Source organism: Hypomesus transpacificus, unplaced genomic scaffold (assembly GCF_021917145.1).
Source record: "Hypomesus transpacificus isolate Combined female unplaced genomic scaffold, fHypTra1 scaffold_89, whole genome shotgun sequence".
Classification (NCBI taxonomy): Eukaryota; Metazoa; Chordata; class Actinopteri; order Osmeriformes; family Osmeridae; genus Hypomesus; species Hypomesus transpacificus.
The window spans coordinates 649953-662936 of NW_025814040.1; the positions used below are offsets into that span (position 1 = coordinate 649953).

At 40.0% G+C, this 12984-nt stretch overlaps 1 protein-coding gene across 4 annotated transcripts in view; it reads right to left on the minus strand.

The window, feature by feature from the left end:
- Nucleotides 1–432: 432 nt before the first annotated feature.
- LOC124466276 (nucleus accumbens-associated protein 2) overlaps nt 433–12984 on the minus strand; it is a 148193-nt gene continuing 135641 nt past the window's right edge. For all 4 annotated transcript variants that reach the window (XM_047018062.1, XM_047018059.1, XM_047018060.1 and 1 more), the window contains 4 exons: nt 8465–8641; nt 7884–7989; nt 7468–7565; nt 433–7123 (listed from right to left, as the gene is read on the minus strand). In XM_047018062.1, the coding sequence (XP_046874018.1) occupies nt 6594–7123; nt 7468–7565; nt 7884–7989; nt 8465–8641 (911 nt within the window). In that variant the 3' untranslated portion in view covers nt 433–6593. The remainder of the gene's footprint in view (nt 7124–7467; nt 7566–7883; nt 7990–8464; nt 8642–12984) is intronic.

Consider the following 12984-nt stretch of genomic DNA (forward strand, 5'->3'; position numbering starts at 1 on the left):
GCTTCCAGCAAAAGATTTTCTTCTTTTTCTTCTTCTTTGGTTTTTAATGGGTGCATTACCAAGGCCACTCAGTCAAATTCAGATGACTTAGTTTATACACTTTTCTCTAGGGGCTACAGCATTTATGACAACTACTCAAACTAAAACAAATCTTATTAAAATGTTTTGTGTGTACTGAAACTGCATTACAATTGATTGCATACTTAATTAATAAACTCATTTCACAATAAAACATAGTTATTGTTTATTAATTATATCAATAGCCTACAATAATATAGGCTATAACACTTATATTTAAATTAATTTCCAATTGATTCATTTTCCAATTTCTCTCCTAATATAGATTATATACTACAAAGCTTTAGTGGATTTGGCTGATTAAAATACATGCAGAAACATCAGTAAGATATAAATTATACGACATACCGATAATATGATGAAGTAATGAGTTTTATTAGAAAGCAAACATTTCAGTATTGTATTTGAAAGAAATCTGTTACTTTTGAACTACACAATGTCAACTAAATGGAAGGAAATAATGGGAATGAAGATAATTGACAATTAATGCAACATCAAAAGTGGTATCTTACGTTTCACTTGTATTATTGGTACTTGAGTCAGAAGGCGCATACACATTTTTGCAATTTTCTATTTAAAAGTACAAAGCAGTCACAGAGTGTGCAAAACCCGATGTCCTTCCAACTCTCGTCCCAGATCACAAGGTAATAGGTATGGGTACTGAATAAAGTCAAACCTTGAGGGTTACTTTAAAGAGTAACCAAACATCCCAATTCCAGATTTTGCCCGCCCGTTTTTGTTTTCATGAAATGCTTTCTGGTGAAAAGTGGGTTGGGGATTTAACATTGCTAGTCATTTTGCCGCTTTCTGAAACATTGGAAGTACTATAGCCGATTAATATTCACAGCTTCTCCATATGATGAGTCAAAGTATACCTAAAGGGCATGTTTATAACCACTAGAGACATAAGAGCCATAATTTACCACCAAATAACCCAAAATAAAATGTTTGCAATTATTAATCAGTATCAGGACCAGGATCTATTAGTTTATCCATGTGAGAGTATTAACCATAGGAGTTTAACTTAAAAAAGAGGTTCTGGTGTAAACGTGGCATGGTGCTTTGCACTGCCGTCTCACAGCAAGAAGGTCCTGGGTTCTATCCCTGCATGGGACAATGGGACATGTTCTCCCCAGGCCTGTTGGTGCTCAGGTGAGCTATCTCCCAGACGAAGTCAGACGAAGTTTACATTTCTACAAAGAATCCCAATACAAAAACATGCAAAACATTAGAGATGGCTCTTCTGCCATATCCCTGACCAAGACATGGGGCATGAGCAGACAGACTTGGTCCCCATGCGTCGCTTGATAGGGCTTCCCACTGCTCCTAGCTGTCCTTGGTGGAAGGACAGCAAGGATGGGGAAAAATGCAGAAAACACATTTCTACAGTGGACACTCCTGCATGCGTGTGTGTTCCCAGTGTTGCCACTCCCTGCATGTGTGTGTATTTGTCACTACTGTATGATGAAAAAATATTTTGTCTTTTCTATTCTGAATTCACCCGTATTAACAGATTCTGAAGCCATCAAACTACACTGTTATACCCAAGAGAAGCCTGCTGCTGGTCTATGATCAGTTTAGGCTACCCCCATCCTAATCATTGAACACTTCAAAACATTGACCCTAAAACAATGCTGAAGAGGGTTCTCAGTAAAAGGTGGAGATTATTACTAAGTGGACTCTTGGCTGGCATTGACTTAGTCACATTCACAAGCCCCCGGTCTGGAGAAACCAATAGAAAAGCTGAAAAAAACAAGGCAGGAAGTTGCAGGAGCCTTCATAACAGATCTCCCATAGTGCACTTGGTTCTTATTCCCATTCTGATTGTCAGCGCTCTGAGCACATGGCTCTAAAGGTTGTTCTTTTTATATTTAGTCCGACCATTAGACAATATTCATAGATTAGTTTTCTTCTAAATATCTAAAGTGCTGGCATTACATCTAAAGACATACAAACAAATAGTGCAGTTATATTCCAAGACTGCCAAGTGTTCACATGCACGTACATTACGCAGTAGTCAGTCTTCATAAATCTCACACGGTTATAACAACCTAACTGTCGTGTTTATTATGCCGCGAGCTGGGTGGGTTAATGTAAACCGTCAGAAAGAGGGTCTTTACGGTATAATGAAGTACACAAAATGGATACTCACTCACAGCAGGATTGCACACTCCTAATAGCGGTTCATAGCAAAGAGCTATACATTTGAAATAAAATGGATGGTAGAGTTTTCAAGGTCAGACATTTCCATGGATTGGACTGCCGGATTTTTGAAGTTGAACATGCATTATATTACAGGTATTTCATTAAACAAAAGCTTCTTGTTATCTCGACTGACTCTATGAAGAAACACAGAATTGAGGATTTTGTGAGGGATTTGCTCAAAATGGTTGATCCTTTAGGGCCAAAAGCCACTACAACAGGGGTGTTACAACCAAATAGTGTGGAAATGGATTAACCGCCAACAAAGCAGTTACTTGTGAGAACACGTCACCTAGCAGCTCACTGTACTGTGGGGATAGTGAATTGAGAACTTGGAAGGCTGACAAACCCAACACAATCCCACAATCCCATATGTTCTCTTGCTCATGGCGCATATAGTTGAAGTGATGATTTTATATAGCAATTGATGATAATTTGTATTTAATATAGTGCTTCTAGTTGTTTTGCAATAAAGTAAACATTATTCAAATAGTACATCTTAATATTCACATACTGGGAAATGTTACTTTTTTTGCAGCCACCACAAACAGTGCTCATTCTCTTTAAGGTTAGCCATTCTCTGAGTTTCTCTGAGTTTCTGGTGCAACATATTATCAGTTTCCAACTACACCCAATGAAACATAAATGGGAGAGAGTAAATTGTTTATGAGGGTAGTTTTCTTAAACTTTTTGTGGGTAGACCAGTTACAGAAGAAGCAATAAGGCAAGCAGAAATCAAATTTGATCCAAGCTAGTCCAAATAATTAACAAGGCAATGAACCAAGAATATTTACATAAATGAGTTCCTATGGATGAGCACAAACTCCAGTATTTTACTCCAAGGCTAAACTTAAATTGTTCTAGTTTACATACTGTGTGTGAGCAGGTTTGATTGAGTCTGACTTGGAAGTAATCATATGGGTATAGTCTCCATTATATTTTTGTTTCACTCTACAACTCAATTGCCTTGTCAGTCACAGATTGTCTATACCATGGTCGACCAGTGGAATAGACTGATATATTAACTTAAGAGTATGTAACAACATAGTGCATGTTAATATACCACTCATTGGTGTCTGTGAGAATCCCTTGACCTCTACAAGCGTGCCCATGCATACATAAACAGTATACAGTATGTTCTCAAATTGATAAATAGTTAGCAACAATTGGAGAGGGCACACAGATGATCTGAACCGTCTTTATCCGACTTGCTTCTCTTCACGTTTTGCCTATAGCTGCCGTAAAGGTAAAATAAATTCCCATATCCCAGCCTTAGTCAAAGTCATTGCCATAGTCTACCATTGAAATCTCAATATTTATCATTACCTCTTAGCATAAAACTATGCAGCAAATAGCTTTGAAAAACAACCATTAGAATACAACAACTCTTATAACTCTAATACCATTTAGTTGTCAATGACAGAATAATACAAACAGTGTTTAGAACATTCTCACACCCTGCAGTCTCGATTAAGGCACTTCTCTCACCCCACATATCATCACAACAGGTGAAACCTAAACACTTCCTATCCTTTGTACTTCAACCCAAATTAACTACATTTAAAAACTAGCCCATGCAACTCATCAATGTCATGTTTTTGTTATTGACTGTCTACAAGAAAATGTAATACATCAGTTACTTAAAAACTGATGTATGGGTCCTAATTTGACGTTTTCTGACAGATATTTAAATATTTCTATTGAGAAACACGTTCACTCATTCTAAAAGGTATGAGAGCAGGTTTCTTGTTTAAATATGAGTAGAATAAGATAAGGTGCACAACCTATTTTAGCCCACATATCTGGCTAGTCTAGAATTATTTGTATATTTGGCAGATTAGTGGATATAATAAATCACATTAAAGACCCATTCAAAGTTACAGCCCTTCTCAGTGCTTGAGATCACTCAAGCTTCAGTCACACATGATAAGACCACATTGTACACTACATCGTACTGTCACAAAAAGGCATCAACATTACTCTCCAGCGATTGATGAGACAATACTGTGTTTCATCAGCTAGAAAAGTGTTTTATCTTGTCGCAAATAGAGTTCCCAAATGTACCCTACCAAGTAATGGAAGTGTTACAATACACATTCACCCACAATATAAGACCTGCAACCCCACCCTCTCCCGGCCCAACTTTCCAAAGTAAATCACATTTCTCCAAGAAAGACTCCTGTAAACATTTTTCTCTTTACCTATAGTGCAATTTCAACCCTGTGCTCCTTATCATAGAAACAGGACCATCTTTAAGCTTCCCCCCAAAAAACATACACCGGACAGATAGCATACAGACATTAAAATAACAAAACTGGCCCACCCTTTGAATTTACGTATATACAACACACACACATATATATATATACAAAACATGGGGGGGGGGGATACTGTATCTATATTGTTAGATCAAGTCAGTTGAGCATTTTTGATTTTTTATATCAGGTCTTGTAGTGCACAGTCAAATGAAAATGTAAATGAAAAAAAGTCATCTTAGACTTAAATCAGCTGAGTACATGTTGTTTGCATCATTCAACCAGACTATCCATATTTACTCAACCAAACTCCCTATCCAGCAAGCAGTTAACATAATTTTAAAGCAAGGGTTAACATTTTTGTCTTAAACATTTCTTAGTTTATATTCCTGGGTGCCCTCCACTTTAATTTTAACCAAAAAGATCTGAACCAGATTTGAAGCTTTGATCAGGTAGACATTTATCCTTGAATTTTGGTACCTATGGGTACCTTATCCACCCTCCCCCTCTTAAAATGTCAACAAGATTAGAGTGAGAATGGACAAATACTAGCAGAAAAGGGTGCATTCTTATGTAACTTTTCAAATTCCATATAGCCATCTTCACTCCTTAACCTCATCAAGGGATAAAGCAACAAGCCAGCAATATGTGTCAATTTGTGTCATTTGTGTCAATTATTCACCCCGCATGATCCCCAAACTCCCCAACAAAGATGGGTGCTGTAGTTCTTTGTGCCTGTTCTTCCATGGAGATGTAGTGAAACAGTGCTTTTCACTTACAACACTTGGTAGTGTACACTACTACGCATGGTATCTGTTTAGTACTCCCATTTTAAGTGTACTGTATCTTGTATCTTCCATATTAAGACAAAGCCAGGTAAAACTGATAGTAAATATTAGATCTTGGCAAGGACCAATCTCAGGGCAAACCTGGGTTAAACTCTTAAACTGGTCAAACCTGTGATAACCAGGTCATTCCTGGCTTCCCAGGGTCGCATATTTATGTAAAGTGATCTATCTTCTGCCAACGGAAACTGTTTCTCTTCTGGATCCACCTTGATTAGTGACTTGTTGTTTTCTCTGGTACTATTCTCTATTTAAATTTTGCATGCAAGCTTTGTGTTTATATGTTCTTGTTTATGTTTGTATAATTTATGCCATTCTAAGCCTGTATTACAAGTGTGTATTATGGTCTGTTCTATTGAAAAAGAAAAAGTAAAAGTGTAGCTAGCACAATTAGCTGTCTTGTCTCAGACTCATGGATACTGGAGTTAAGACTATAAGGTGTGTGTCTGTGTGTGTGTGTGTTTGTGTGTGTGTTACAGGCTTCACATTGATGATCTAATTCAACATGTCGTGAGGGTAAACCATTAACAGACAAAAAGTCCTTCATATTTTCATATTGAATATTATCCTCAAGCTATTAGATGGTAGTATACTACCTTTACTCTACCATTTAAGTATCACATGCTGTTTTTGTCTCCATGTAAAAGTTATTAAATGAATTGGGTACCCTATGCACACAATTTAATTTAACATTTAAAGTAAATGTGTGATATGTCTTACAGAGTGGGCTAGTCTCATGCTACTATATCACTTCTTCAGGGAACTGCAAGTTCAGTTGGCCACATAACCAGTAGGGTCTTTTCAAGGTTACAGTCGTTATTTTCAGAAGCTGGGCCGCTTTCCTAGAAAGGGGCATATCATTTGACCAATTCCTATCTATTGGCACCACTCTCCAGAGAGTAGGCAAAAAGTAACTGTTACCACGGTGTCTTGGTAAAAGTAACTGTTACCGAGACAGGACAAGGGAATGACATTTATACATTTACATCCTCTCTTCTATGCCTGTCTGTTCATTTTTGTTAAAATTTGATGTATGTGTGCATGTTTATGTGTGTACTGTATGTGAATGTGGCATTCTTACAGTTCTTAAATTTTTGCCAGCATTGCATATTGTGCAAAGAAATTCCCTTTGGAAAGCGCAGAGAAAAGGAGAGGTTAAGGAGCGAAAGACCGAGTGAGTGAAAGTATGATACAACAAAAAAATTGATTGCATTCACTGTTCATTATTTCTTAGGCCCTCTGCAAACTCCTCCCCTTCTTGTACTGGGGATGTGTCGTGCCCAGCCTCACCTCCTGGAATCACAGCCACTGCCCTCAATGTCCCGTCCACAGCCTCCAACCCTGCCTCATCCTCCTCTTCCTCCTGCTCCTCCTGACCCATCATCTCAGACTCGCCCTCACCTCCAGGAACCCCAGACCCTGGGCTACTTTCACCCAACAGAAGATGAGTCCTGAGTGGGTCTTTTCTCTCCTGGAACAGCCTTTGCTCCAGAGCTAGGCCAGAAGGGGTCAGGGACTCAAAGGGGTGTGCTACTCCAGCTTGGGAGACTCCCAAGGCTAGACCCAGCCCCACCCCGGCCCCTACCCCCATCCCAGCTCGGTAGACCTCCATGCCGTCGGGAAGCATTGACTTTATCTTGGGTAGCCAGCGCTTGCGGACACGCCGCGCATTGGTACACATGTCGGCAGCAATGACGTTCATCTCACTCTCTTTAAAGTTTGGAGCAAAGTTCTGACAATAAACTGGTGATGGCGTGGGGATTGGGGGGATGGAAAACAATAGACAGAGAGGCAGAGACAAGAAAGAATCAACAAAGAGAGATGGAAAATAACTGATAAGCAACATGTATTTCATTTTCTTTGAGCTAAAACATATATTTAGATATTAAATAGATATTGCAAAATCTTAGTATCTAATTTAGTAATTATTTAGTATTTAATGTCACTCAACATGAACTTTAAATCCCATTCAAGCACAGCAACTACAGACTGTTGGGATATGCAAGCAGTCACACTGGCATGGATCAGCTCTGCTCTAATCAGCTCAGCAGTGTAAAAAAGGCTGTCTGTTAGCAGTGTAGACTTACGTTTGACAGCATTGAGTACCCGGCTGTCGAGAGGTTTCCTACTCGGGTCGCTGGTTGAGGATCGAATGCCTGTTCCACAACTGTTTGCCAATGTGTTCCTACAAATACACAAGAAAGCCACCTTTCTTTCACCGCAGCATGAGGAACTGGTTTGGAATTAAATAGCACAGAATGGAGCACAGAAGCACTATGGAAAACACGCCCACAGAATAGTTGTAATAGTTGTCATTGAAGTGCTTCAAGTTGTAATTACAGCCCCCAGAAGAAATACATATTTCATGATGAGGGTTTGTATTGAACTATGAGATTAAGCAAAGCCTTTGGGTAGCAAACACTCAGGACAGTCAAACTGTTAGTCTCAAACAACCTTGAAATCCAATTGTCTTTTTTCTTCTAAGTATCCTCTCTTACTGTACCTGTCGAAGAAGGTGGCAAGCAGGCGACGCAGCAGGACTTTGTGCTTAATACCAGCACACAGGTGACAGTTCATCAACTGGCCCCGTGTCATGAACACAGATGTTCCTGTGATGGAAATGGAGAGCGAAAATTACAAAACACCTCAATATAAGAAATCTCATCATAGCCTCACTCGTCTCATGACAGTTACAGTATACTCTATTTAATCAAATTTTACTTTACAAACTAGTTGCTTACTTTTTTGAAACCCTGTTCATAAATTTTACAATATATATTGCTGCCTGGCTATTTACCTTTTCACCTTGTACATGTAGTTTTTTTCACAGGATGGTAAAATGATTCTGTCTCGGACATCTTTGCAACATCATCACATGCAATCAAATATTTAATCTGATTCCCACTTTTCATGTTTACCTTTTATCTCTTTAATCTCAAATGTAATTTCTTCTCTTTCATTTGATTGTATTTACATATTGTAATATCTCTTTGAATCCACCAGACTTGGTTCAACCAGTTTTGTAGACATTGAGAAGCGATCTCTCTTCCATATCTGGGAACCCCTATCATGCTGCTAACCTACCTCCCACCAACTCCAGCTTCTCCCCAGGGTCTCCCTCTGTGTAAAGTTTGGGGTGGCAGCGGTAACCTATCTGGCTGATTAGGCTGGCGGGCAGTGCTACCAGGTCCCTGCGGATCAGCACACAGGAGCGGTTCTCCAGGGCCAGGGGCATGGATGCCATCTCCGGCTTGTCCTGGGCTGGGGAGGACAGCAGGCAGAAAAACTTTCATGCCTGATGTGAATCACATATCTCATTTGGGTTGCATCTGAAAGTCTCTGTGGTGTATTCCTCTTTTTTCATTGTTGACCGTTTACTTGGATTGCAAATTTGAAATGGAAGACAAATTTACGAGAAGCTAATTGTCGAGGTTGATGTGGACGCAAATACACATAAATATATTGTTATAGCTATAGTATTTGTTATTGTCCTTGGTGTGAATGGGCCTTTAGGAATTATTAAAGTATTGCAACAAACAGTTGCACAGGAAGTCTTACAGAAAGGTCTCAGATGAGCAGAAGTGCTGCATCAGCATCTTCAGGGACTGACAGCTACTATCCTTATAACACAGATATGTATGCAAGCCTTAAGTAAATGATTTAATAATATTTAAGAACATGCAAATTAATATAAATAAACATTCAGTAATTTTTTCATGATGACAAGCATGCTAAAATCAGATCAAACATTTAAGATAATAAAAACGATTTATGTGTTAAATTATGGTTTGGAAATGCTTCAAAAGACAAAACATTCAAATGACAACCACAACCCTAACTTATCACAAATCAGTGGGGTTTTCCATCAATGTCAACGAAAGCCGCCCTTACGCCTCCCTGGGACACATTAGCTGTGAAGTGCCGCGATTAGCTGCAAAGCACTTGGAAGCACAGCCCTTTTCTGTTCGGCGCCCCTGTTATCAAATTGGACCGGCCACACAGGCTGCAAGGCGCTGCGAAGCAACGCGATCGGCTCGTGCTCTGCAGCGATTGTTTCGGCAGCTGGTTAAGTTTTTCCGCGAGCCACAGCTTTATAACCGTTTTCAGTTTTTTTTGGTGCGGCGTTGAATCGAGGGCAGCGTTTATTACACAATGTTCATTTTCACAAAATCACAAAATGAGAGATAATACTGAATGACCTTACAACACAACAAATACAGACTATCCGACATTATCGAGTTACACCAAGTCGACTAACAAACACAGAATTAGCCGGCTGACAAACAGAAGACAGTTGAGGTTTAAGTGGGAGACGCATGAACAGCTGATTGGTTGGGAGCAGTTGGAATGGTGATGAGGAATAGAGTTGATAGCCAATCACAGGCAGACACCAGTTTTTTTTTTCTTCTTTTCACTCCTTGGTGGTGACATTTTGTGACCATCAATGGGGCTGTGTGTTGTCACTAACCAGCTTGAACTCAGACGAGTTTGCTACGCAAACAGCGTAAGTTCAGACTGTAAGAAAATGAAGGTGAAAGCTGTGCAGAATGTTTGTTTAGAAATAAATGGAATCTGCTTGTCACATGTAGTGTATTTGTTTGTTTGTAGTGTGTTTCAAGCTGCATAGTGACAACAGCGAACAGTGAACTACATTCACAGAATACGATGGTCACAAAAAATGTTATGAGTTCCATGTTTCTGCAATACCAGAGGCAGCAGTTTCAGGACCACACTCCTAGGGCTACATTTCAAGGACCATGTGACATTGTTGCTTTTTAGGTTTTATGGCCCAGATTTTTTATTTGTTTTTTAATCACTCCGGTGTAGCAAGGTCAGCCAGACCACATGGAGCCAACATCCTGTCACACCTGTAGAGTCTGATCCGACCACACCAGACAAACCTAATCAGCCCCCTTGACACCCTCAGTATGCTGATTACCCACCAAATGCCAATGCAAAGGAACCATACAGTTGGGGGGCGAGCCTCCTCCTCTGCATGTGAGGCCCTCCTACTAGCTTGAAAGCTTCAAAGGGACTGCTTGAGATGACACGTCTCCAGCAACCATTTGTGCTCTCCATTTGTGTTAGCAATTTGAACAAAGAACATACCTGCCCAGAACTCTTAAGGAAAGTTCTTCAAGACTTCACCTTTACCACAAAAGTAGAAGGTGGAGAATTATGAGAGGGATATTTGTGTAATGTTTGTTACTTTGTTTTAATGTTGTGTTTACTGTAATCCTGATTCTAGTAACTACTCCTTCTTCCTGAAAGATAACTACTAGGGGTGCAACAATTCAACAAGCCCACGGTTTGGTTTGTATGGGTCACAGTTTCAGTTTCGGTTCAGTTTGTTAAGCACATTAGGGGGAAGAAAAAAACATTACCATTTCAGTGTTCTCTCTGTATTTTCTTTGCATGAATAACATTGTCTTACATCCAGAGATTTGATAACATATGAAATGAACATTATTTCTAGAGCAAATGTTACTTAGGCTATTTAAAGCAAACATCAACATTCTTCAATCTTAGTTTTTCCTTAATTTGTCTGAAATGTCTTTTGAAAGGCAGTGGGGAGGAGAGTTTGTTGTTTCTTCCCTGTCAAGTCCAACTCTTTTCTCGTTCCGGCCAGGGCTATGTTTGGGTGATGCCGGCGTAGATGGCCCATCATGTTAGATGTATTACCGTTAGCATACTTTACACATGTCAAGCAATGCCTTTTTTATCAACGACCTTCACTCCATTGCTATTGTAGTCAACAACTAATCCCAAAATGTTGCCACAGAGGTGACTTAAAAGATGATGGTACATCCCCAAACGCTAACCTTTCACCTCCACATGCCATCTCCATTCTCCACACATTCTTATCTTGCCTAGCTTCATATGATTTGCCTCTCTCCAGTTCCCTCCAGTACGTGACTCGTCATTGCTAAATGTAAATGCTAAATGTAAATTTGATATACTGACAGTTCATTGGACAGGTACTCTCCGGGAAAGGGGAAGGACAAATGGTGTTAGGTTGTGTTTTCTTGTAGATCCGAAACATGTAAAAACCGGGCCATTGTGTGTGTGCGTGTTGAACAATTCATTTTTTTTCGGTTTGGTTCTGCACCCCTAGTATCTACACAACGCTAACATAATAAAACAATCATTCAACCAGGGGCGTCGTTAGACCCTTTTTCTGGGGCATGTGCCCAGTAAAAAGTTTGATACTATTGGAGGGGGTCTGTTAGATTCTGACTGGAGGGAAGCTTTCCAGCAGATGCAGGCAGCGACGGTAGTTGCTAAGGAGACCTTTGCTAAAGTTGCAGGGAAAGAACATGTTTTAATTCCAGCCTCATCTGTAGCTACTGTCACGGCAAAAGGTCTCAAGACTGTAACAGCTGATGGACCCTCACTGTTTTTAGAGCCTGTGAGCACTTCTCTACCAAGTGGACTGGTAGTGTTACCTACATTAGTCACTACAGACCATCATGTCTTTCCAGTCCATATCATTAACATGTCTCAGGAAGATTTGTGGCTTCTTCCCAGGACCAGGCTTGATGTACTGGTTAATGTAGATCATGTAAATACAGTGGAGTCTTATGAAGTGAAATTTCAAAGAATTTCAGTGGATGTTGAGCAGATTTCCATTGATGTCTGACATTCAATACCCAGTCAGTTCTGGACAGAGTGAGTGTGGGTGGTACATCTGAACAAAAGGCACAGCTAGGTTTGTTTCTGGAGAAGTATGCACACGAGTTTGCAGTTTAAGATGAGGATTTGGATTACACAGATAAAGTATGAGATTCACTTGACAGATGATGTTCCAGTGACACAGCCTTACAAAAGAGTCCCTCCCACTCAATACAGAGAAGTCAGGGAGCATATCACTAAGCTATTGAAAAAGGTGTGATCCAAGAGAGCTCAAGTGCCTATGCTTCAGAATCAGAAAGGGAATTATTCGCCATGAAAGTTTGCACAGACAAGGAATTTGCTTTGGCAGGAAGGTGCAAACAATAAACATATATATTTAAATTTAAATATGTGGTCTAACACTAAGGGTACATAAACTAGCAATACTAAGTGGAAAATAATTAAAATAACATATATAATAAAATATAAGTTGCCGTAATTTACAATATCAAATACAAATATTACACGAGATACAAATGGTAGAGACACAGTTTTGTAATGTAGTGCAAAATGCAATTCGTTTCAAGACATAAAGTCAGTGTGAAATCTTGGCCTTGTTGAGGAGGCCAACAGCGGAAGGGAAGAAACTGTTTTTGTGGCGTGAGGTTTTGGTCCTGATGGACCACAGCCTTCTGCCGGAGGGGAGTGACTGAAACAGTGTCCAGGGTGGGAGGAGTCGGCCACAATCTTCTTCGCTCGCCTCAGGGTCCTCGAGGTGTGCAGGTCCTCGAGGGAAGGCAGATTGCAGCCAATCACCTTCTCCGCAGTGCGGATGATACGCTGCAGCCTGCTCTTGTCCTTGGCAGTGGCAGCAGCGTCCCAGATGGTGAGGATGGACTCAATGATGGCTGTGTAGAAGTGCACCATCATCGTCTTTGGCAGGTTGAATTTCTTCAGCTGCCGCAGGAAGTACAATCCTCTGTTGTGCTTTC